Here is a 22,460-nt window from a genome sequence, read left to right as displayed (position 1 = left end):
ATGTGGAAGGCCTCAACTGACCATTGCCAGTAGTGACATTATTAACACCTCTCCTTCAATCCCCTCAAATGTTTTGTGGCCATTTTAATTTACGTCTTTTTCAATATTTTCAGTGTTTTAAAAAAGAGACCCTGGAGGATGAATGTTTAAATGATCAATAAGTGCACATATGCCACTTTTAAAGCAAAATGGTGCATGGTCCATTAATTGTGTGGCCAGACTCAACCAATGTTCAGCTTGCTAGCAGAGGTGGCTGGCGTCTATTGAGACTGATGGTCAGACCACACCTAGAATAAGGTGCCAATTTCTGGGCACCACAATTTAAGAAGGATATTGACAAGCTGGAACGTGTGCAGAGGAGAGCGACCAAGATGATTAAGGGTCTGGAAACCAAGCCTTATGAGGAATGGTTGAGGGAGCTGGGTATGTTTAGCCAGGAAGTCTAAGAAGAGATATGATAAAAAGGTAAAGGGACCCCTGACCATTAGGTCCAGTCGTGGCCGACTCTGGGGTTGCGGCGCTCATCTCGCTTTATTGGCCGAGGGAGCCGGCCTACAGCTTCTGGGTCATGTGGCCAGCATGACTAAGCCGCTTCTGGCGAACCAGAGCAGCGCACGGAAACACCGTTTACCTTCCCGCTGGAGCGGTACCTATTTATCTACTTGCACTTTGACGTGCTTTCGAACTGCTAGGTTGGCAGGAGCAGGGACCGAGCAATGGGAGCTCACCCCGTCACGGAGATTTGAACCGCTGACCTTCTGATCAGCAAGTCCTAGGCTCAGTGGTTTAACCCACAGCGCCACCCGCGTCCCACCAGAGATGTGATAGCCATCTTCAAATATTTGAAGGGCTGTCACATGGAAGATGGAGGGAGCTTGTTTTCTCCTTCTATGGAGGCTAGGACTCGAACCAATGGCTTCAAGTTACAAGAAAGGAGATTCCATCTAAACATCAGGAAGAGCTTTCTGACAGGAAGAGCTGTTTGACAGTGGGACAGTCTCCCTCAGGAGGTTGTGAACTCTTCTTCCGTGGAGGGTGTAAAGCAGAGGTTGAATGGTCCTCTGTCCTGTGTGCTTGAGTTGAGATTCCAACTCTTATAATTCTGTGATTCTATGAAGGGGTGGAAGGCAAGGAGCTCGACACCAGGTGGAGCCAGAAGCAGGCACAGCCAACTAATTCTAGTTTTGCTCTCATCCTCAGCCCTGCTGTGTTTTATGACAACACAAAGATTAAGGAGCAGGAAGCTGTCAGGCAGTGCCAATCCCTGGTTTTAAGTAAGAAAGCAAGCAAGTTGTAGCTTGCTGAGGTTGGTGGGGCAGTGCCTCCTTCACCCTAATGGCCCAGTCCCCACTACTTGCTGGTATGTACCGTATTTTTCGCCCTATAGGACGCACTTTTCCCCCTCCAAAAATGAAGGGGAAATGTGTGTGCGTCCTATGGGGCGAATGCAGGCTTTCGCTGAAGCCTGGAGAGCAAGAGGGCACCGACCCCTCTCGTTCTCCAGGCTTCAGGAGAGCCCCACCACCAGACCCACAAACTCGGGAGACAGCGGGGAGGCACAGCGCGCCTTTCCCGCTGTCCCCCGACTTGGTTAGAAGGCTGGCGGGGGGAGAAGCCTGCTCCTCCCCGTCGCCAGCCCCGCAAACTCGGGAGACAGCGGGAGGCGCAGCGCGCCTTTCCCGCTGTCCCCCGACTTGGTTAGAAGGCTGGCGGAGGGCTTCCCCCTCCTCCAGCCCCGCAAGCTCCCAGAGCCATGCCAAAGCTGCACGCAGCTTCGGCATCGCTCTGGGTCCTGTTCTGGGGGCCCCGCGCCTCGGGGAGGGGGAAATAAATTTTTTCCCCTTTATTCCCCCCCCCCCAAATCTAGGTGCGTCCTATAGGGCGAAAAATACGGTATGTCTCCTTGCTCTTGTGGTTAAACCACCCACCACATGAGCACTAGATTTCAACACAGGGAACACAATTGCCTAGCAAATAGATTCTAAAGGTTGCCATTAGGTATAGCTTTATTGATTATACAAATGATGCAACACATGGAAGAGTGGTTTATGATGCAGCTTGGCATTTGTCACCAAGTAACCCCTCTTTTCCGTCCCCTTTCTCTTTTTCTCTATTTTTGCTTTGTTGTACAAAATACAAGTGGCTTGCAACTAATGGGCATGACTCAAGAGTGCACAGACGCAACTAGGTTATTGGTGAAAATCTAAATCAGAACCATTTACCTGGTCCAGCTTGTCTGTCATATTATTCTGTACTGGTGAACAGTTCATTTGTGTTATAGACTCCCAAGAATCAGTTTTTCTTTTAAAACTTTGTATTGTGTTTAAAGTCAAGAAAATATTTTGCAATTGGTTCTGCAATAGAAATACAATAAAAATTGTATCATAATACACACAAAAAAGGGGGAAGTTGTTTACCTCAAAACAAGCTTCCCCATAAATTGTGTTTTTTTTTTAAAAAAAAATCTGCTTTACAGATTTCCTTTTTCTCAAAACCTTAAAATGTAAGGGACCGATTTTTTTTTTATTTTTTTTAGTTTAATTCCAAACTCTTGAGGAGACTATGCAAATGTGATTCTGTGTGGGAAAGGAAGACAGAGGCTTTATTTACACACTTCCGACCTGCATCTCCAGGGAAGTTGCTAAGCTAGATGAAAGCAACACAGATCATCACTCTTACCTGTCATTGCCTGATCTTCCAGATTGTTTAATGGTTTTTAAAATAAAAAATGAAAAATTGGGGTAATCAATCACTTTTATATACACTTTTCTTTGGTTGTTTTTACCTTCCTTCTCAAACACATCGAAATCTAGAGTGAGTAAAAATAATTTGCTGAACAACAAACATTTTGCATGTGAGAGTGTTTAATCTTCCTGGATAACGTAGGAGTGAAACTGAGTGGCCCATTAACGATTATGGTTAATGAGCAATTGAGAATGAATTGAAGGGCAAAATACCTAATGATCAACAGTACCTGCCAAGCAAATGGGGTCATGTTTGCAGTTGCTTAGAAACAAGATGGGCAGAAGAAATAGAAATTGTTTGTGATTTTCAAAAGCACCAGATTGCTTTTGCTGTTATCCCTGGGTGCAAGTAACCAGGCAAAGTATTCTATGCACCTTCTGCTCATTTCAATGCAAGAACCCCTCACACTGGCTGTATTAAAATGAATGGAAGAATACAATCCACAACTGGACCTTTTTAAAAAATAGGTTGAATACATAGCAACCCATGTTAATATCAAAATCCTTATATTTTTGTTCTGCCAGATGAGGAAATGTGTAACTTCCAGCTGTTCTACACTGACTTGAAATGGATATGTTTGACTACAGCACAACCCTAAGCCATGTGTATTCAAGTATGTCCTATTCAATTCAATGGGGCTACTCCCAAGTAAGTAGAGTTAGGATTGCAGCCTTAGTACTTGGAAATGGAAGAGAGATCTGAGGATGCAATTAGAAACTGATGTTCTGAAGAGAGTTGCTTAGGTTCTGCGTGTTGGTTACCTGATAGGTAGTTCTATCCCAGAGGGCCCTATTAAATGGTGGGGTTTTCTCCCCAGCGACATACGAAAAGAAAACCTGTGATTAGTACAGTATAGAAGATACAGCCATCTGCTGAGGGTGGGACTGCCATATAGTATAACTAGGTCTATGGACAGCTGCCTTCATTAACACTGAATACCTTTGAGAAAACAATCCACAATGAAATATTCATATATTTAGATGATGATGGTGATGATATATCATCACTTTATAATTCTTTTTGAGAGGGGAGAGAATCTCTCAGCAGTTTATAGCATACCTAAACATGTAATGTGTGAAGGGGCCCAGAGAAATTTATCTGTGCACCAGATTCCTTTCTCCAGATTTTCCATTCCAGTTTTGCAGTTGCTTGCGATAAGAGTTTGTCTCTTTTAGAGACTTGGGACTGGAATTGCTGCTGATTTAGTTGTCAAGAGCCAGAGAGATTAGTGTGGAGGGAAAGAAGGTGAGGCCAAGCAGCTATTTCTCAAGTGTTGGTTGTGCTGTTTTATTGCTCCAGATAGAAACACAAAGGTGGGAGACTTAAATGCCACCGAACTTTTTTCCAGGAGATCAGAAGTGCAGAGAGAGATGTCCACAAGGAAAGAGCCAATTTAGTAGGAACTGAAGAGTTGGTCATAGAGTCAATGTCAGAGAGAATAGATGTTGCAATGTGCAGTCCTGAACTAGCCCATGCGGTGGATAGAAAGACAGTCCCTCCCAGCTAGCTACCCATTTTCTTAAAAGTACTGACTTGCTGCCGAACTGGTTGTTTAGATGGTTTGATTGTGCTCAGATAGTCAGCAGCTCTTGTCTTCTGAAGGGAGGGCCCATAGTTCAATGGTACATTCTTTGCATTAATAAGGTCATCTCTAGCATCACCGGTAAAAGGAACTCAGGTTACAGGGACGCGGGTGGCACTGTGGGTTAAACCACAGAGCCTAGGGCTTGCCAATCAGAAGGTCGGTGGTTTGAATCCCCACGACGGGGTGAGCTCCCGTTGCTCGGTCCCTGCTCCTGCCAACCTAGCAGTTCGAAAGCACGTCAAAGTGCAAGTAGATAAATAGGTACCACTTCGGCAGGAAGGTAAACGGTGTTTCTGTGCACTGCTCTGGTTCGCCAGAAGCGGCTTAGTCATGCTGGCCACATGACCCGGAAGCTGTACGCCGGCTCCCTTGGCCATTAAAGCGAGGTGAGCTCTGCAACCCCAGAGTCAGTCACGACTGGACCTAATGGTCAGGGGTCCCTTTACCTTTTTAATAGCATCACCAGTAAAAGGAACTCAGGTTACTGGTCCAAGAAAAAACATTGACTGGAGACAAAAGATGCTGCCAGTTGGAATGGACAATGTTGGGCTAGTCAAAAAAAGTTTTATTTACCGGTATATACCCTTTTCCTGTAGTAACTGTGCTCAGAGTGGGCTCATGCTAATAAATATGCAACAATGCCCCATAACAATCAGGTTCCTCAACAAAGGTTTGAACTGTTTCCATTCCAGTTGGTTGTTGTGTGAGGTACAAATAACTAGCATTTGCGCTTGCCTTACCAAGCCCTTTTCCTTTTGTGTCATGTCTTTTGTGTTGTAATCCTGAGGGTAGGGGGGCAGCCCTCCAAGAGTCTTCTTCAGCTAAAGAGCAGGGTAAAAATGTTTCTAAAACCAAAACATAATGCTTAAACCAAACATTGCAAAATAACACATATCTCTCCACTAAAAACAATCTCTTTCCCAAAGGGAAATCAAAAGTCTGATAAACACCACATCTGGAACATCTTACCAATCAAGGATTTGCAGAGCATTTAAACAATATTTTCTTTGAGGGCTACCAAAAATGTGGCCATGGTATATGACTGTCAGTATTAGGCTGTGGTCTAGGTATCAGCAGTGGGGAAAGGTTCAGATTATTAATGTATCTAGATTTACAGATGATATTGGCAGTGGGTGAGTGGCAATTAATTATGCTTTCTTCTTAAATTGAGTTTGGAATGGATTTCTGGAATCCGTGCCCTTAAGAGAATGCATTTCCTAATTAATTAAAATGGGGTCGAAAAATACATTCGCATATGGCAATCCTCAAAATGCTTACTGGGAAGTAAGTCCCCCCTGAACGCAGCAAGACTTACTTCTGAGTAAACATGCATAGACTTGCACTGGAAAGAGGGGGGGGGAGAATAAGCTTTTGCTTTGACATGTGATTCCTTTTCACAGAGTAAACAAGTTAGATAATGAGCTTTGAGCCTGAGTCTACCAGCCTTCCAAACACAGAATGATGTTTTTCCCCCTCCTCCTTTTGATGCATGTAGGGATTTCTGTGCAGCCCTTGTGCTAAGCCACTGCAGGAGGTATATGGGTACAGCAAATCCCTTGTGAAACCTCTTGCAAGAGCTTCAAAGGACAATGTAAACAGGAGGAGCTGATAGGGCTGATTCACAGGAGAGATTGCACAATGCTTCACAGAAGAAGGGGAGAGACTATGCATCTTCATTAGGAAAGCAACTGAAGACAGTGTCTGTACTCACATGAACATAAGCAAAACATTACCTGGTACTTTTATTGAGATTCTTTCAGAGAGGATCCTTTACTTCTGTACAGAAGTACTTTCTTGTTGGAGTCTGAGGCAAACTAGATGCACTTCCCTAGCCATAGGCCATATTGGCTGGGTGGGAGGAGTTTGAGGCCAACATCTGGAGGGCCACAGGTTCCCCACCCCTGTCTTAGTGGGACCTTTTGTTCTGTGGTAGTTCATTACGTAAAGGGACCCCTGACCATTAGGTCCAGTTGTGACCGACTCTGGGGTTGCAGCGCTCATCTCACTTTATTGGCCAAGGGAGCCGGCGTGTAGCTTCCGGGTCATGTGGCCAGCATGACTAAGCCGCTTCTGGCAAACCAGAGCAGCGCACGGAAACCCCGTTTACCTTCCCGCCAGAGCGGTACCTATTTATCTACTTGCACTTTGACATGCTTTCGAACTGCTAGGTTGGCAGGAGCACGGACCGAGCAACGGGAGCTCACCCCGTCACAGGGATTCGAACCGCCTACCTTCTGATCAGCAAGTCCTAGGCTCAGTGGTTTAACCCACAGCGTGACAGAAAAGGATGAGGAGACTGCAACACCCATTTCCCTGCTCCTTTTTCCTTTTAAAGGAGGCTTGAGCCAAAGACAGCAGGGAAGTTCTGGCAACTTTAGCTTTGCAGAAAGAGCCAGTTTAACAAAAGAAGTGAGTAAATTACAGTTTAGGGCCTATCTTCACTATCAGAGACAGTATGCCTCTGAATACCAGTTGCTGGAAACCATGAGAGGGGAGAATGTTTTTGTGCTCATGTCCTGTTTGCTGGTTTCCCTCAGGTATTGTCAGGATGCTGTCAGCAACTCCCAGCTGGTTGCCCAGGAAAGTTTAGAGACAAGGAAAAGTTTCCTACCATCCTTTTTTATTTCAATCTTTACAGAGCGAGGCTATAGAACCCAGCCTCTTGGATAATGGTGTCGCCCTGAGTGAATCTCCACTCCCTGTCTCTCCCACTTCCTCATTCGTCAGTCTCATCATCTCCTCTACGGGTGCTGCTACGTGTTCTTTGTCTTTGAGCTCTTTGCTCTCCTACTTTTAAGGCTCACCAGGTACTAGGAGATGGAGTGTCTGGAATGCTTTCTAATGACAACGTGTCAGCTGGGTGTTGTTCCTGTGATTTTCCAGCTTTCCCCCTCATCTGCCTCTGAGCTGCTACCTCCCTCAAACCCCTGTTGTAAATCCATACTGTCTTCCTCCTCCTCCTCCTCCTCCTCTTCCTCCCTGGAAGAGTCAGGATGGGGAGGAGGTCTTCACCGTTCCTCCTCTGCCCATTCCCTGACATGTACAGTAGTACCTTGGGTTAAGTAATTAATTCGTTCCAGAAGTCCATTCTTAACCTGAAGCACCACTGTAGCTAATGGGGCCTCCAGCTGTCGCTGCACCACCAGAGCATGATTTCTGTTCTCATCCTGAAGCAAAGTTCTTAACCCGAGGTACTATTTCTGGGTTAGCAGAGTCTGTAACCTGAAGCGTATGTAACCTGAAGCGTATGTAACCCGAGGTACCACTGTATATGGTTGGCCACTGTGAGAACAGGATGTTGGACTAGATGGGCCACTGGCCTGATCCAGCACTCTCTTTTTATGTTCTTATGTAGACAGTGTGTTTAGAAAGAGCATTGGACAGAAGACAGCAGGGAAGACCTCAGTCAGAGCCCAGCCAAGTTGAATAGACAATACTTGGAGAGCTAAACAAATAGTCTGAAACTACTCTAAGGCATCTTCCAGTGTCTTCCAAGATAGGGCAGAAAGCAGTGGCGGACTTGAGTACTATGGTGCCCTGTGCATGGCCAAAATTTGGCGCCTCACCCAAAGGCAGGTAAGGAGGCACCCAACTTTGAGAAGGAGGCACAAGGGCCCTGGCAGGGTCCTAGAGCCCTCCCACCTCCTTCCCAAAGCTGGAAAAGCGCTAACTCGGCTTTGAGACTGTGCCCCCTCAGCTCAGCTCATGTGCACTGCTGCACAGCCATAAATCCACCACTGGCAGAGAGTCTCAGGTGAAAAGCGATTCCTGTCATTCATGCAATTTGATGGAATTATTCTTGGCTGCTATAAGGAGGGACCTGTACCATGAGAACAAGGTTTACCCTGTTTGTGTGATTTCAGCAGCAGCTTGATCTGAGATCAGCAGGTAATAACACTGACCTCCATGCAGCAAAACAAAAAAAACCCAAGCTTTACCTGCTCATTTCTACAGATCCAGCTCCTCTTGAAGGCTCAGGAGTAGACTAGGCCATTTCTGCTGGCCAGTTGGCAAACCGCACCTAAGAAGCTCAAAAATGGGCACCGTTTAGCTTTAAAGAAATCCACCACAGCGGCAAAGTAAAAGACAATATCGAACAGCCACCATCACCACCACACTGGGCGGTCATGGCAGATCATTACATATGGTTAGACTGGGTGAATTTCTAGCATGGTGACCTAGTAGCCATGGCAACCACAGTGCTGTGACGATAAGTTCTTTGAATGCTTTTCCCAGTCAGAAACAGGATGCTGATAATTTACATTATTCTGCCATGTCCCTGTTCAGAGAGATACGGAATCCAAGGGAAAAGCTACGCGAAGTCCCTGCTCCCTGAGCTGCGCACAGAGCACTGCAGATGGCAGGTAGAATAGCTTGACTGACAGATACAGAGACACTCAGGTGCATCTTCCCTGCAAAGCAGCTGCTTGCCTAGCATTGGGGAGGGCAGAGGAGGGCCCCAAGTATTGATGGGTTTGAAATATTTTATACCATCCTCCCACTAAAACAGAGACAGGGAACCATTCCAGCCCAAGAGCCACGTTTCTTTGGGGCAACCTTCCAGGGGCCGCATACAAAGGTGGGTGTTGTCATGGGTGAAAGTGGGCAGAGTTCAGAGAGAGAATGGTCCAGAGAGCCACATTTGTTGATGTTTATGGTCTTTCATAGGGACGCGGGTGGCGCTGTGGGTTAACCCACAGAGCCTAGGACTTGCCGATCGAAAGGTCGGCGGTTCAAATCCCTGCAACAGAGTGAGCTCCCGTTGCTCGGTCCCTGCTCCTGCCAACCTAGCAGTTCAAAAGCACATCAAAGTGCAAGTAGATAAATAGGTACCGCTCTGGCGGGAAGGTAAACGGCGTTTCCGTGTGCTGCTCTGGTTCGCCAGAAGCAGCTTAGTCATGCTGGCCACATGACCCGGAAGCTGTACGCCGGCTCCCTTGGCCATTAAAACGAGATGAGCGCTGCAACCCCAGAGTCGGTCACGACTGGACCTGATGGTCAGGGGTCCCTTTACCTTATGGTCTTTCATGCCCAGGTGACTTTGAGCGACAGGCCCAGGCAATCACAGGATGGGCCCCGTACTTTAAGGAAGGGATCTTGATACCTTGAAGATGGGAGATGTGCCTATCAAGGTGTGAGCTACCTCCAGAGCTTCCCCATCTCCCCTACAACATGGCAAATCTTGCCTCAGCTTGTGCAGTAGGGAAGGGGCTTAGCTGATCTACGTTGGCTATCTGCCTCTAGGGAATGAAGGCTGAGATAGGCTGCCTGTCACAGCTTACAGGAACAAATAGAAAATGAAATTCAATTGTAGAAAGTGTTTCATAATAAATTCAATATTCTCTCCAGTAATCTGACTGGTTTTGTTTAAAACTTAAAGCTAGGACCATTGTCAGAGAGGAAATTCCTTGCAATGATTTTGTCAGTTGAACATCCCCATGGAAATTTACCTGGAAAATAATTTTGACAGGGTATAATCAATCTTTGATCCATCCGGCTTCTTTTGTGAACAAATATATAATAGAGACTGTGATCAGAACAAACTGTCTTACAGGTCATTTGTGTTTGATAGAAATCAACACAGACGTTAAGTAATGGCTTCTATCTAACCATCCTTTGATATAACAATATGGGTTTTCCATGTCATTGGAAGCTTGTTTTCAATTTGTATCGCTCGCTGCCTATTGGAGGAATTATAGATGGCATTTGCTCTCCTTTTGCATTAAATGGCTGAAAGACAAAGTGGCTCATTCAAAAAGAGGCATAAATCAGATGCGCAAAAATAGATGACTGCAGAGTACTCTTGATATAACACTTCACCCCAATTTACATATTAATGCACTGCAAGGTCTCTGGCAGGCTAAAAGATTATTTCAACACAATCATAGAGCCTTTGTATAAAATTTTCCTGATTAGCCTGTTTGGAGGCCAAATATACTCAACCCACCCTAGTCAAACCATTTATCTAGGTACATTTGGGTCTAAATGAGGAAATAGCGTTTGGTGCACTTTTTGTACAGGTAAGGCAGGCATTCAGGTATGTGACCGCATCATTTATAATCCTAGACTGCACCACTTCAAACTGCAGCTTTCTGGCCTACTCTTCTGTCTCGTGTACTCTGGGCGTGGTATATCACATTTCACCATCAGAAGTAAAATGGGGAGGTGCTGCCTTGTTGCTGAAGCAGCCCCTGCCCTCCCCCCCCCCAGCCTCTTTTACCTGGTTTGTGTGGTCGCGGCCACAGAGTGCACAAGATCTTGTGAGATTTCAGCAAGATCTCATGAGATCTTGCTGGAAGCCATTGCCACAACCGCTTTTCTGCCAGCTGAGGAGGCAGCAGGGTGGGTGGGTTGCCTGTAGGGGTTCCTCCCCTTGGGGGTTCTACCCCTCGAGGCACCTGCCTCAGCCCTGCATGTTCTAGGGATTTTTTTTCTCCCCAGTGGGGAAGCATTGCCCCATGTGACCTTCCACCTATATTCCAAAGTGTTACAGCCAGTTGCAGAACAGAGTTGCCACCTTACTTCCTGCTTCAGTGAGCCAGGATTATAAGGAACGCCTACTAGGATTTATGTGTTGATCTTGAGACTAGATGGCCAGATAAGAATGACTCTTACACGTTGATGTAATGTGAACAATGGGTTAAATTACACAATGCTTGATCTATCAAAATGAAGATTTATGCCCTCAATACCTTTTCATACTTTCCCCCAGCCCCTTAAACAGTCCCCAAATGCAGTTCTTCGGACAATATGAAGGCAAGGCATTTCAACATGGTGCTAGAAGAAAACATTTTGCTTGCTCTCAAAGCCTTGTGCTCTAGGCTCATAGTCCTGGTCTCTAGCAAATCCCAGCTGTCATCTTTCAAGCTATTTTCCATGTCATTGCTGCAGATAATAACACACTGATAGAGTGTCATCTGAACGGGGGTAAAAAAAGAAGAAGCCGTATGATGGTCTTGTCAACAACTAAAACCTTTTAGTTTTGTTCCCTGAGGGAAATGCAATTTAAGCTAGGGAGTAAAAGGGGAGGGGAATTGCAGTGAGGCTGTCGCAAGTAACACACTGGTTTCTGTGCGCGGAAGAACACAAGGCAGACATCACAACATCTATCTATTTTTGACATTTGCAGCCTATTCTGGCACCCTTTTCCAGGGCAGTGGACTGGAAGGAGCTGCTCTGGTAGAGCCTGGAGTGATTCCAGAATTAACATCTGGTACTTTTGGGGTGACTTTTCATCCTGTGAAAAACATCTTCCTTGCAAAAAAAAAAAAAATTGCCTCGGAGTGGGTTAGCTATCCCACATAGCTCTTCGAAGATGAGCCCATGAGCAGAATGGAAGTGGCACATGGAAGCTGTGACAAAATGCTGAAGTCTGGATCAGGCCAAAGGCCCACCTAGTGCAGTATCTTCTTCTCAGATGGCCAACCAGTTGCCAATCGGAAGCCTGCAAGCACAACAACACTCTCCCCATGTGATTCTCTAACAGCCTCATCCTCCACTATTTTAGCTAAGCTGTTTTTTTGGTGGTGAAATATACTCGGAGTGGATTTCATGCTCTTTATTCAGCTCATAGTGGTGAGGAGGAAATGGAAGTTCCCCCACAATATCTGCTTTGTATATATTATTTTACACAATGGGCTGCACGTGATTGGCTAATTCCGGGATTCTCCTGTAGGCCAATCAGGTTGTGGATTCACTTCCACCTGGAGCTGGATTGCGTGGCTCTTGCGGACCAATCATACTGCTGCATTGTTCTAGGACCAATCAGAATGCTGCATTTTGGATCCTATTCAACTCAGTACATAACAGGTGGCTATCGCTATGTCTTGTGCAAACAAATCCCAGAGTTCAACTGTGTTCTGTGTGAGGAAGTCCTTCCTTTAATCTCTCCCCAATCTTCCACCACTAAGCTTTGTTGCACGACCCTGGGTTCCATTTTCTCCATGCTCTGCATGATTCCCACCCCCAACGGTTCGATTTGGGTTTAAACCTTTAACCCGTGTAGACCAGCAGCATGGAGATGCCAGTTTCCACCTCCCTGCTCATCAGATTGATCATTTGATGAGCCAGGGTAGGGACAATAACTCAATATGCATGGATCAGCTGAGTAGGGGGACATGAGATCCAAACACTCATCCCTAGCATGTGGACCTTGAAGAGTTAAAAGCTCCCCCTCTCGCTCCAAAAGGCTAACAACCTGTTCCAAAGCGGATTGGCACAGAGCAACTTGAGTTTGTCATTAGAAGAAACGGCTGTCACACCACTGGCCCATATCACCTGCTAGCACCAATCCCGGTTGGTAAAGGTTCTCCAGAATTTCTTACGCATATGGTTCTCCCCTCCCCTTGGCTGGCTCATAACTATCAGAAAGCATGATATCACAGTTTTGAGAGCACCAGCCTTAGAAATGACAAAGCAGAGCCCCATTAAAGAAGAACTCGTTTTTAAAAATGCAGCACACCCGCCCATGATGGGAAAGGAAGACGGCCTAGTGCCAGGTGACATTCCTGTTCCAGCTTTGGTTTCTCTTATCTTCCAGCATAGCTTGCATGCATAGGAGAAGAATTGCTGCCTATTTTACACAGAACTTGTTTTTTCTCTGCCAGCGTTGACCAGTATATACACCTGTGCCCCTGCCTGTATCATTCACTCACACACTTTTCTCTATGCCATCTCTACCCCAACGCATTCAGCATACAAAGAGTGAGTGACAGGTGAGCATCCTTCAACAAACAGTGAACATACGCTAGGACATATGCTAGGGATCTGCAGTCAATCAAGTCTAAACAGGTGCATTATTATCATTATCATTATTAAATTTATCAAAGGAAGGTGGAAGAAAAATGATGGGGACAATAAAACAAAAATAAAAAATATCTAAATAACACTAATAACAACAAAAATACCCACTATCAGTTCATATTACAGATACAGTAACCATCAATGCATACCTCTTGTTAACCAGATAAAGAAATATAAGCCCTCCAGCTGTCTAGATAGGTAAAGGTAAAGGGACCCCTGACCATTAGGTCCAGTGGTGACCGACTCTAGGGTTGCGGCGCTCATCTCACTTTATTGGCCAAGGGAGCCGGCGTACAGCTTCCAGGTCATGTGGCCAGCATGACTAAGCCGCTTCTGGCGAACCAGAGCAGCGCACAGAAACGCCGTTTACCTTCCTGCCAGAGTGGTACCTATTTATCTACTTGCACTTTTATGTGCTTTCGAACTGCTAGGTTGGCAGGAGCAGGGACCGAGCAACGGGAGCTCACCCCGTTGCAGGGATTCGAACTGCCGACCTTCTGATCGGCAAGTCCTAGGCTCTGTGTTTAACCCACAGCGCCACCCGCATCCTTGTCTAGATAGGTATCCACCACAAAAATGTTTTCAACATGGAATATTGAAAAATAGAATCGTAGGGTTGGTAGATCCTCAAGGGTCATCTAGTCCAACCCCCTACAATGTAGGAATACAAATGCCTGAAGTCTTCCTACCGCTTGTCTAACGGGTCACAGAAACACCCACCCACGAGACTGACTTCCAAGCTTGCTTTGCAACCAGATCAGCCAGAGACGGGCTTAATTAATTCTCCAGCCTCGTCTCTGCTGCACTGCTTTGTTTTGCTAGGCAATTTATATAACTTGGTTGCTTCTGCTACACACACAGACGCCCCACTCCTCCCTCGGCCTCCTTCACCTGCTGTTCTTCTGGATCAGAGTTAATTAATGCGAAATTTCCAAAAGTGCCCAAAGGGAGGCTCAGGCGGATCGAGCGCGCGCGTTAATAGCGCTGCTAGGAAACTCAGCTCTGCGTTGGGCATCGCTTAATAACGCTTCCTCCACCTGCCGGGCGGTGGGGCGGGGGAAGAAGGCAAAGCAAGCGCGCTCTCCGCCTGGCCTCCCGACCGTCTCAGGGGCCGTCGCTTCCCTCACGAGGCTCTCCCTCTCCCGCTCTCTGTGTGTGGACGCGTCTCTTTCTCCGGCTGGTACCCTGGGCGAGATCGCGATGGAAATCTACGGCAAGGTAAGAGCGCTGTGGGCTCCTCCACGCCCCTCTTTTCAAATACTTCCTTGAAAGCAGCTGACGAGCTTCTCCGCCGCTAACGAAAAGGACTCGCCAGTATGGAGTCCGAAGCAAAACACCCAACCGGTCTGATCTCTCGCTCTCTCTGCCGTCCTAGCAAATGAGTTCCAACCGCGACGCCAGGAAAATATATATATATATATAGCAAACATTTTGGGAGCTGCCCGCTTCCCTTTTCTTTGAGAAACAGTAGTTAAAACAAGGGAAAGGTGTCTTTAAATGGGCGAGGCGGGCTTTGCATTTTCTCCTCTCTGTTTGTGGGATGGGAACTGCATTTCTTGCCTATTTGCCTTCGTCGGGTTCTCCTAGCATCGCCTAGAGAAAGCGCAGAAACTTTCGCCCAACAGCGCGCGAACTCGTGGCCGCAGAGCTGCCCCCTCCCCGCGCCTCGTTTCCATGGAGCCGCCTCCTCGAGGGAGGGGGTGGAGCTCCGGGCGGCGGCGGTGGAAACGAGGCTCCCTGGGACTTGTAGTCCTGGCTCCCTCCGCTTTCCATTGGACCCGGGCCTGGGACGCGCGGCGGCTGGCACTACAGCTCCCACCGGCCGCCGCGAGGGGCGCTGGGCCAAGGCGCGGCAGGGGAGGCCGGGTGGACAGCTCCGCGGTGCTGAATTGTCTGCTGGGCTGCGAGGCGAGCGTGTTGTTGCTGCTGCTGCTGACGCGCCGGGCGCGCGTGTCTCTCTGTGCCTGTGTGCGTGGCGTGTAGACGGGGTTGGCCACGGCTGTTGCTGCTGCTTCGTCTGCTGCTGCTGCTTCTCCCGCTTGCCTGTGAGACCCCAGCGGCCGAGGGGAAAGGACAGGGCGCGCGGCTGAACCATGAGGCACGAAGCTCCTGTGCAGGTGAGTGACAACAGACCGAAGGGGAACCGCGAGCAAGCCTGGCCGAACTCTGCGCGCGCGCGCTCAGGGAAAGGGTAGTGGCTACCGAGGGACGAGGGTTGAGATGGCGGGTACGCGCAGGAGAGATAGGCAGAGCGCGCGCCCCTCTCCTAAAGTCACTCGGTTGTTGTGCGATTGCTGCTGGTCGTCTTTAGATGGGTGGTTGTTTCTTTCGAAGAGGGAGGGGTGCTGCACTAGGCACAGATTGTCATATGTTGTTATTTAACACACTCTCAGACACACACCCTAAAATAAATCTCTGGTCACACGGATCTTGGTTGTTCCTTCACTGGGCAGGGAGGAAAGGCGAGGCGTCAACTCAAGCATCGCTTACTGAGTGTATCCAAGCCAGCTAGCAAACGCCTTTCCCCTGACAACACCATTTCCTCTTCCAAGAGGGTGAGTGTTAAAGATCCAGGGCGACAGCATGTTAAGGATTGCAGCCTTAATGTTGGAGGTTTCGTGTGCACTGAAAAGAAAAGAAGAAGCAGCAACCCAACATAAGCCCATTCCCCCCTGGTATTAGCATAATAACACCCGGGGGAAATGGGTTTCTGTTACTGCAGTTTTGTATGACGGGTTATTTTTTTAAGAGCGCACTAAATCTCCAGCATTAGGAATGCAATCCTAAACACATTTACTAGGGAGTAATCCTTACTCTCCCCACACACTGAGCATAGCAGGACTTATTCATGAGTAAAGATACACAGGTTTGTTCTTCCTGCTAGCTAACAGTGCAGTCCTGTGCAGGTTTACTCAAAAGTTAGGTATCCAATTGAAGCCTTAATGTTAGATCTTCTGTTAAGTTGCTTTTGATGATGTGATATATATTTTGCCTGAGGGATCATGTAAACCTGTGATCCCTAAATTCTTTTGCATAGTGTAAGTTTTGAAAGCAATGAGTCTCTGATCATAGGCACATCAAGGTAAGAAAATAGTAGTAATAACCATAAGTTAATATGTAATGAGTCTAAGAAGGGGAAAATAGCAGTTATGGGAATATTGTCATTCTGGAACAAAGAATTATATGTAGCTCAAAAGAAACTGAGAGTATCACTCTTGAAAATGCTTTTATGTGGAAGCTCTTACTATCCAGACTGAAGAAACAAAATAAAGTTCAGGGGTTTGTAATGTACAAAGGTATGCATTTTTTATTGAGTCACAATAATTTACTCCCATTTGTTGTGTTATACTAAAGACCATTATTACAACTGTCATTTGAATGGCGACTCTACAATACTCACACTGATAAACATCCATCATCTTGGTATTAGAAATGTGGCCACCAAATCTTTACACTTTCATTCTGAGCTGTTGGGTTTTTGCAATACATTGATTTAGCAAGTGGTTTTTCCCCTTCTGTAATGCAGGTTTTAACATTTATTCTTTCCAATTGCAAAATAAAGTGAAATCTTTAAAAAAAATCAAAATCAAAACCTCAGTGTTCCCTTATACAGCACCTCTGTAAATGGTTGGGCGCGCTTGATTATGAAAGGTGAATAACCATCTCGTCCGAATCACTAGCCCATATTATGCTACATGCTGACATCCCATTATCTCTGCTACATCATTGTATTTTAAACATTTCATGCTGTGTCCTGACACTAGACACTAGAAACCTTGCTTATTTGTTGAAAGAATAAAGATGTTTTTAATCAGAATTAAAGGTGAGTTTGCTGTAGGGTTAGTTATGCAGGTTTTGTCTGTTGAGAAAACTTACTTAGGAATAAGACTCAATGAACTCAGTTGGACTTATTTTGGGAATCAGGCATAGGATAGGGCAGCAGGACTGCAACCATACACTGTTACTTGAATGTAGGTCATATGGAACTCAACTGAACTTACTTGTGAGTAAAAAAAATATAAGATTGGGCTGCGTAGGTTTGTAGAAACAGAACTGTGGTTGTAAGGTAGTACAGATAAAGAAAATTGGGCTGAAATATTTTATTTTGCATTGCCTTAGCATATATTCTGTTTGGATATTATGTATGGATGTTATAATCTTAATCTGACATTTCAAGATGGAAAGATCTGCCCACCCCTTCCCTAAGCAGCAAAAGAGCTAATTATATATATGTAAAGGTAGCAGCAAAGCTGTCAAAAACAAAGCTGTGAGGGGCGGCAGCATTGAGGTGGACTAATAATGTATTTTTTCCCATGTCTCCTCCATAATTATAATTACAGAGCATCAAGGATTCTCTGAGATATGAAAATGCAATCAAGCAGAGTACTTCAGATTAGCATTTAAAGTCCACAAATAAAAATGCTTCCTCCTCCCCCTCCCTCCTGCTGAATATGTCTAGAATAATTCTGAATAAACCTTTGAGCAATTCCAGGTTCCAGTCTTTTGTTCTCTGGTGGTTTGGAAGTTTCTGATGGATTTTCTTTTCTGACTGAGTGTTGCAGTCTTTGCAGAAGAGGCTGTAGGGTTAGTTAAACTAGTTATCTCCTTAGACTCATTTTAATTTGTTAGTGAAAAAAAGCTTTGACTGTGGAATCCTATGCGTGTCTACTCAGATATAAGCACAATTTATTTCACTGGGGCTTATTTCCAGGTAAGTGAGTATAAGACTGCAACCTTAGTTGCCTACTATCCCACCCCCCCCAAAATGCTTTTTGTTACAGAGACAATTAATTCTCTGTTCCATAGATGTATATGGCTTGTGGAATTAAATTGAAAATACCTGTTTATATCAGTTATTCCCCACCTTTCCTCCAAGAAGCTCAGGGTGGCATCTTTCCTCTCCTGCATTTTATCCTCTCAAGAATCCTGTGGTGTAAGAGATTGAGAGTGAGTGACTGGTCCAAGGTCACCCAGTAAGCTTTGTGGCTCAGTGGGGATTTGAACCCAGGCCTTCCAGTTCCTAGCCTCACACTCTAACCACTACACTACAGTGGATTTCACAACCAATGTACATGCTAGTGGATTTGAGGTAGTGCCACACATCACATTCCCCACGAACAGCAACCACACAGTTAGTGTTACACACCTGCCAAAGCAGTGCAGTCAGATGGGGAAAGTCAATGTCAGGAAGTGCCCAAATCCCAAAGATTGGCTGGGTTCTATTTCCCATTGTTTCAGATTCCTGCACTTCTGGCCTTATTAGCTGACTCAGACTGAACTGATCCTTTGCCTGCCCTCGTTTTCTCTGGAAGCAACATTTCCTTTCTTTTCCTCAGCAGAAGGAATTTTACCCCACCTTTGATTGCACACACATCACTCAGGTTGGCTTGCGACAATTAAATTTGCAATAAAACAACCACGTCAAACAAAATTCTATAAAGGGAGGCATAACAGATGAACACAGTATTCTGCACAGCAAGGCAAATGCCTGCCAGATTAATAATAAAAAGCCTATTTGCTATTTGGCAGAAGGCAACAAACTACTTCAGCTTCATGGGGCAAGTATGCCACAATTTAGGTGTGGCCACTGAGAAAGCCCTTTCGCTTGTCTCAGCAATGTGTCACCATAGGTAGGACATGACATGGGCTGTTCAAATCACCTGGGAATCCTAGAGATAGAAAACAATCTGTCTTAGGTCACAACCACACCATACATTTAATACACTGTTATACCACTTTAACAGTAATAGTTTCCCCCAAAGAATCCTGGGAACCCAGGATGCTGAGAGTTGTTAGAAGATCCCTCTTCTCACTGAGTTGCAGTTCTCGGAGTGGTTGAACAGCCAATATTTCTTTTCAGGGAACTCAGGGAATTGTAGCTCTGCAAGGGGAATCTCCTAACAACTCTCAGTACCCTTAAACTACAGTTTCCAGGATGCTTTGGGAGAAGCCATAACTGAGAAAGTGATATCATTGTGCTTTAAATGAAAAGTGAGAATATGATCTTATTTTCCCAGGACATTGGTTGATGGCAGGCCTATTTACATATACATGTGTTTACTGGGCTTGACAACTTTCAGATGAACATGTGAGTTTCCTTCATGGAAACCATTGTGTGTGGGACAGAGCAGCTGAACAGTGTTTGATGTTTGACAGTCCATTTGCACATGCAGTCCATTTGCACATGCAGGCCATCAATGGTAAATTGAGCTTAGGATTTCTACCCCACCCCCTTGTGTCCATCCCACGCCCAGAAAAGGGGCGGGGTGAGTCGTCATTCAGAAATAGATTGCTCATTTACTGGGAGCTGAAATGTGGTGGCTGGCATCCAAGGGATGGTAGTTGGTAGAAAGAACCATCTGTGATGTCATAAAAGAATCCCTGGAATCAGAAAGATTCCCTCATCTTAACTGCTCTCACATAACCAAGTTTACCTAGAGGATAGTTGGGGATTCTTTGTTTGGAGATGAAACATCTGACATGGACCCTGCACACATTAAAATCCAGAGGAGGGGGAAAAACTGAATCCAACAGAGCTATCACTAATGGTGTGATACAGAGCATATACTCTTTCTTATTTGTGGCATCCAAAAGACTGAGTCAACATTTCCATCCAGCTATCCAGCGTGATCCCAAGATGGCTTTCCCGGTCAGTCACTACCAATTCAGACCTGATTAGTGCAAATGTGATTAGGATTCATCACCCCCAAAGTGCATCCCTTTCAACTTGCTGACATTGAATCATATTTTCCATTTTAACGCCCATTCACCAGGCTGGGAGAGTTCTTTCTGGAGCTTTTTGTTTTAATCACCCTGAACAATTTGGTATCATCAGCAAACTTGGCCACCACACTGTTCACTTCTAGCTCCAGGCCACTTGAGAACAAGTTAAAAAGTGCTTGTCTCAATGCAGATCTTTGGCAAACCCCTTTAATATATCCCCAATGTATTCCTGTTGTGTTTTATGATTTTCCTGATATTGTAAGTGAGCCAGAACTGGTCTGTGACTGTAGTAATAAAAAATTCAATTCAATTCATCCTGGCATTGCTAGAACTATCCATTTCTTCCTACTATGCTTCCTATTCTTTACCAGGTTACTGACCTTGTTTTCTTATCTCATGACTGCTAAGCTTATGAGTCTTTGGTGGCAGACTTTTTCAAAAGCTTTCTGAAAATCTAAGTACACAATATTTACTTGATCAGCTTATCCACATACTTAATGACATTGTTAAAGGACTCTTAAAAGGTTATTAGCTATGACTTACCTTTGCAGCAATGATTCCTCTTCAGCAAAGTCTTGTTCTTCAGTATCAGGGACGGGAACAACTCAAACTTTGCACACCAGGCTGTTTTGAGGAAGCCACCCCCACCACCCCCACCACCCCACACTTTACACCAAACATGATGCCAGGTGTGATGGGGCAGGTAGGAGTGGGGCTTCAAAGGAAAAATTAGCGGCTTAAAGCAGGCTCTTGGTCATTCCTTTTATGGAGCAAGGAAAATCAATGTGTCCAGTGTTCAGCATAATTCAGAATGCTCTGACTTTTTTGTCATAGAATCATGGAATTGTAGACTTGGAAGGGACCCCAAGTGTCAACTAGTCCAGCTCCCTGCAATGTGGGAATCCCAGCTAAAGAATCTCTGACAGATGGCCATCCAACCTCTGTTCTAAAACCTCCAGTGAAAGGGATTCCATCACCTTCCAAGGCAGTCATTCCACTGTCAAACAGCTCTTATTGCCAGAAATTTATATATGTTCAGTCGGCATCTCCCTTCTTTTAACCTGAATCTGTTGGTTGCTCCATCTTCCAGATATTTGAAGATGGCTATCATATCTTCTCTCAGTCTCCTCTTATCCAGACTAAACATACCCAGCTCCCTCATAAAGCTTGGTGTTCTGACTCTTGGTCATCATGGTCACCCTCCTCTGCACACACTCCAACTTGTCAATACCCTTCTTAAACTGTGGTGCCCAGAACTGGACATTATTTGGTTCACATGTACATCTCACACACAATTGGGGTGCCTTCTTAGAATTGAGCTCAAGTCCATCTCCCCTTTGATTGGTTCCATGACCAACTGTTCTTGGGCACGGTCATTTTAGGGTATCTAGAAATGTCACCCTTTTGTAGTGACCAGAATATTTACCCAGTCAATGTGAGGGTAATTGAAGCTACCATTTGCCACAAGATCCTCTCCTTTGGATGCTGCTATTTTTTTTTCATTCTCGACCTCAAGATCACCCTGGGCATTTTGTTCAGGAGAGCTGGGAATAGTATGTCCCCAGCACTAAATTACTTTTGGAGCCTAGAATGATTCTGTGGAGGAGCCTGCCTGTCTCATTCGGCATTACAGGAATGTTCTCATTCACTTGCTGAGTAATACTGCATCTAGTACATCTCTCCCAGTCCTCCTTATAGAATTTATACTCAGAGATAACCACATTCCACTCATTCTCTACATTCCACCCTCTAATTTTGTGCTGTCCTTTAAAACCACACCTTCCACCATCTCAACCACTCATTGGGGCTACTCAGTTCTGCCTCTCCATCTGACCATAATGTGCGGAGGACTTTAGTGAGAAGAATAGCACAAGGAAATGAAATTGGCAGTTACTGCCAAGTGACGGGACTGGGATGCCTTTATGATGCCTCTGAACACACCAGGCTCTTCGTAATTGAGGAAAAGTAAAAAGGAAGCATAGCAAGCCTTCAGATGGGAGTGGTTATGTTTAATCAAAGAGATGAGTGGGAGTCTGCTTCCGTGTAGTGATAGCAGCAGGAATTCCTGAATCAGAGACTGTCATGAATATTTTTGTTATACACACACATACACTGCAACTCCATTCTTTGAAGTGCTCTTCAATTCATTTGTCTCGTAACACCAGCCAGTGATCCAAACTCCCCACCCTCAGTATGAAATATTATCAGACAAGCTGTACTTTTAAAAGGAGGATAAGACCCATTATGCATTTTAGCAGAATTGAAAGGCTGGAGAGAACACTTGAAAAAACATCTCCGCAAGTGCCCTCCAGACCACTTGGTACCTGTTCTAGCTTAGCCTGTATAATTTGTATTTTAGTGTATTGCAAGAAAAGACAGTGTGTGCTGTGATGAAATACATTCTCAGCCTTGATTGTTTCCATTGAAATAGATGGAACAAGTTAAATCTTGATGTACCGTAACTTAAGCCCCGGGTAAGTGGGGTTAGGACTACAGCAGAAGTGCAACTTAGTCTGGGTCCGAACCAAGTTTAATTTCCTGCTGACAACATTAGAACTAATGCTGTGCTGTTGTCACTGAAATAATTAGTTTTAAATTAGACAGA

General features: G+C 45.4%; 1 protein-coding gene and 1 long non-coding RNA gene across 5 annotated transcripts in view; both read left to right on the top strand.

Moving 5' to 3' along the window:
- The first annotated feature begins 3,272 nt into the window (after positions 1-3,272).
- LOC310688763 lies at positions 3,273-7,249 on the top strand. Its single transcript, XR_014517156.1, has 3 exons — positions 3,273-4,423; positions 4,811-6,271; positions 6,604-7,249. It is a non-coding gene; the product is annotated as an uncharacterized lncRNA (long non-coding RNA).
- Positions 7,250-14,143: 6,894 nt separating this feature from the next.
- Positions 14,144-22,460, top strand: part of RAB3C (RAB3C, member RAS oncogene family) — a 121,015-nt gene continuing 112,698 nt past the window's right edge. Inside the window, exon 1 of one of the 4 annotated variants that reach the window (XM_083465538.1) lies at positions 14,144-14,350. In XM_083465538.1, the coding sequence (XP_083321664.1) occupies positions 14,333-14,350 (18 nt within the window). In that variant the 5' untranslated portion in view covers positions 14,144-14,332. Of the gene's footprint in view, positions 14,351-14,908; positions 15,250-19,531; positions 19,782-22,460 lie in introns of those variants that run through there. The other 3 variants (XM_083465537.1, XM_083465536.1, XM_083465539.1) reach the window with 3 other exon arrangements.

The sequence above is a fragment of the Podarcis liolepis genome (assembly GCF_965112155.1).
Source record: "Podarcis liolepis genome assembly, chromosome: 11".
Classification (NCBI taxonomy): Eukaryota; Metazoa; Chordata; class Lepidosauria; order Squamata; family Lacertidae; genus Podarcis; species Podarcis liolepis.
Note: the sequence above shows the minus strand (reverse complement) of the source record. Positions and strands in the feature narration are given on the sequence as shown.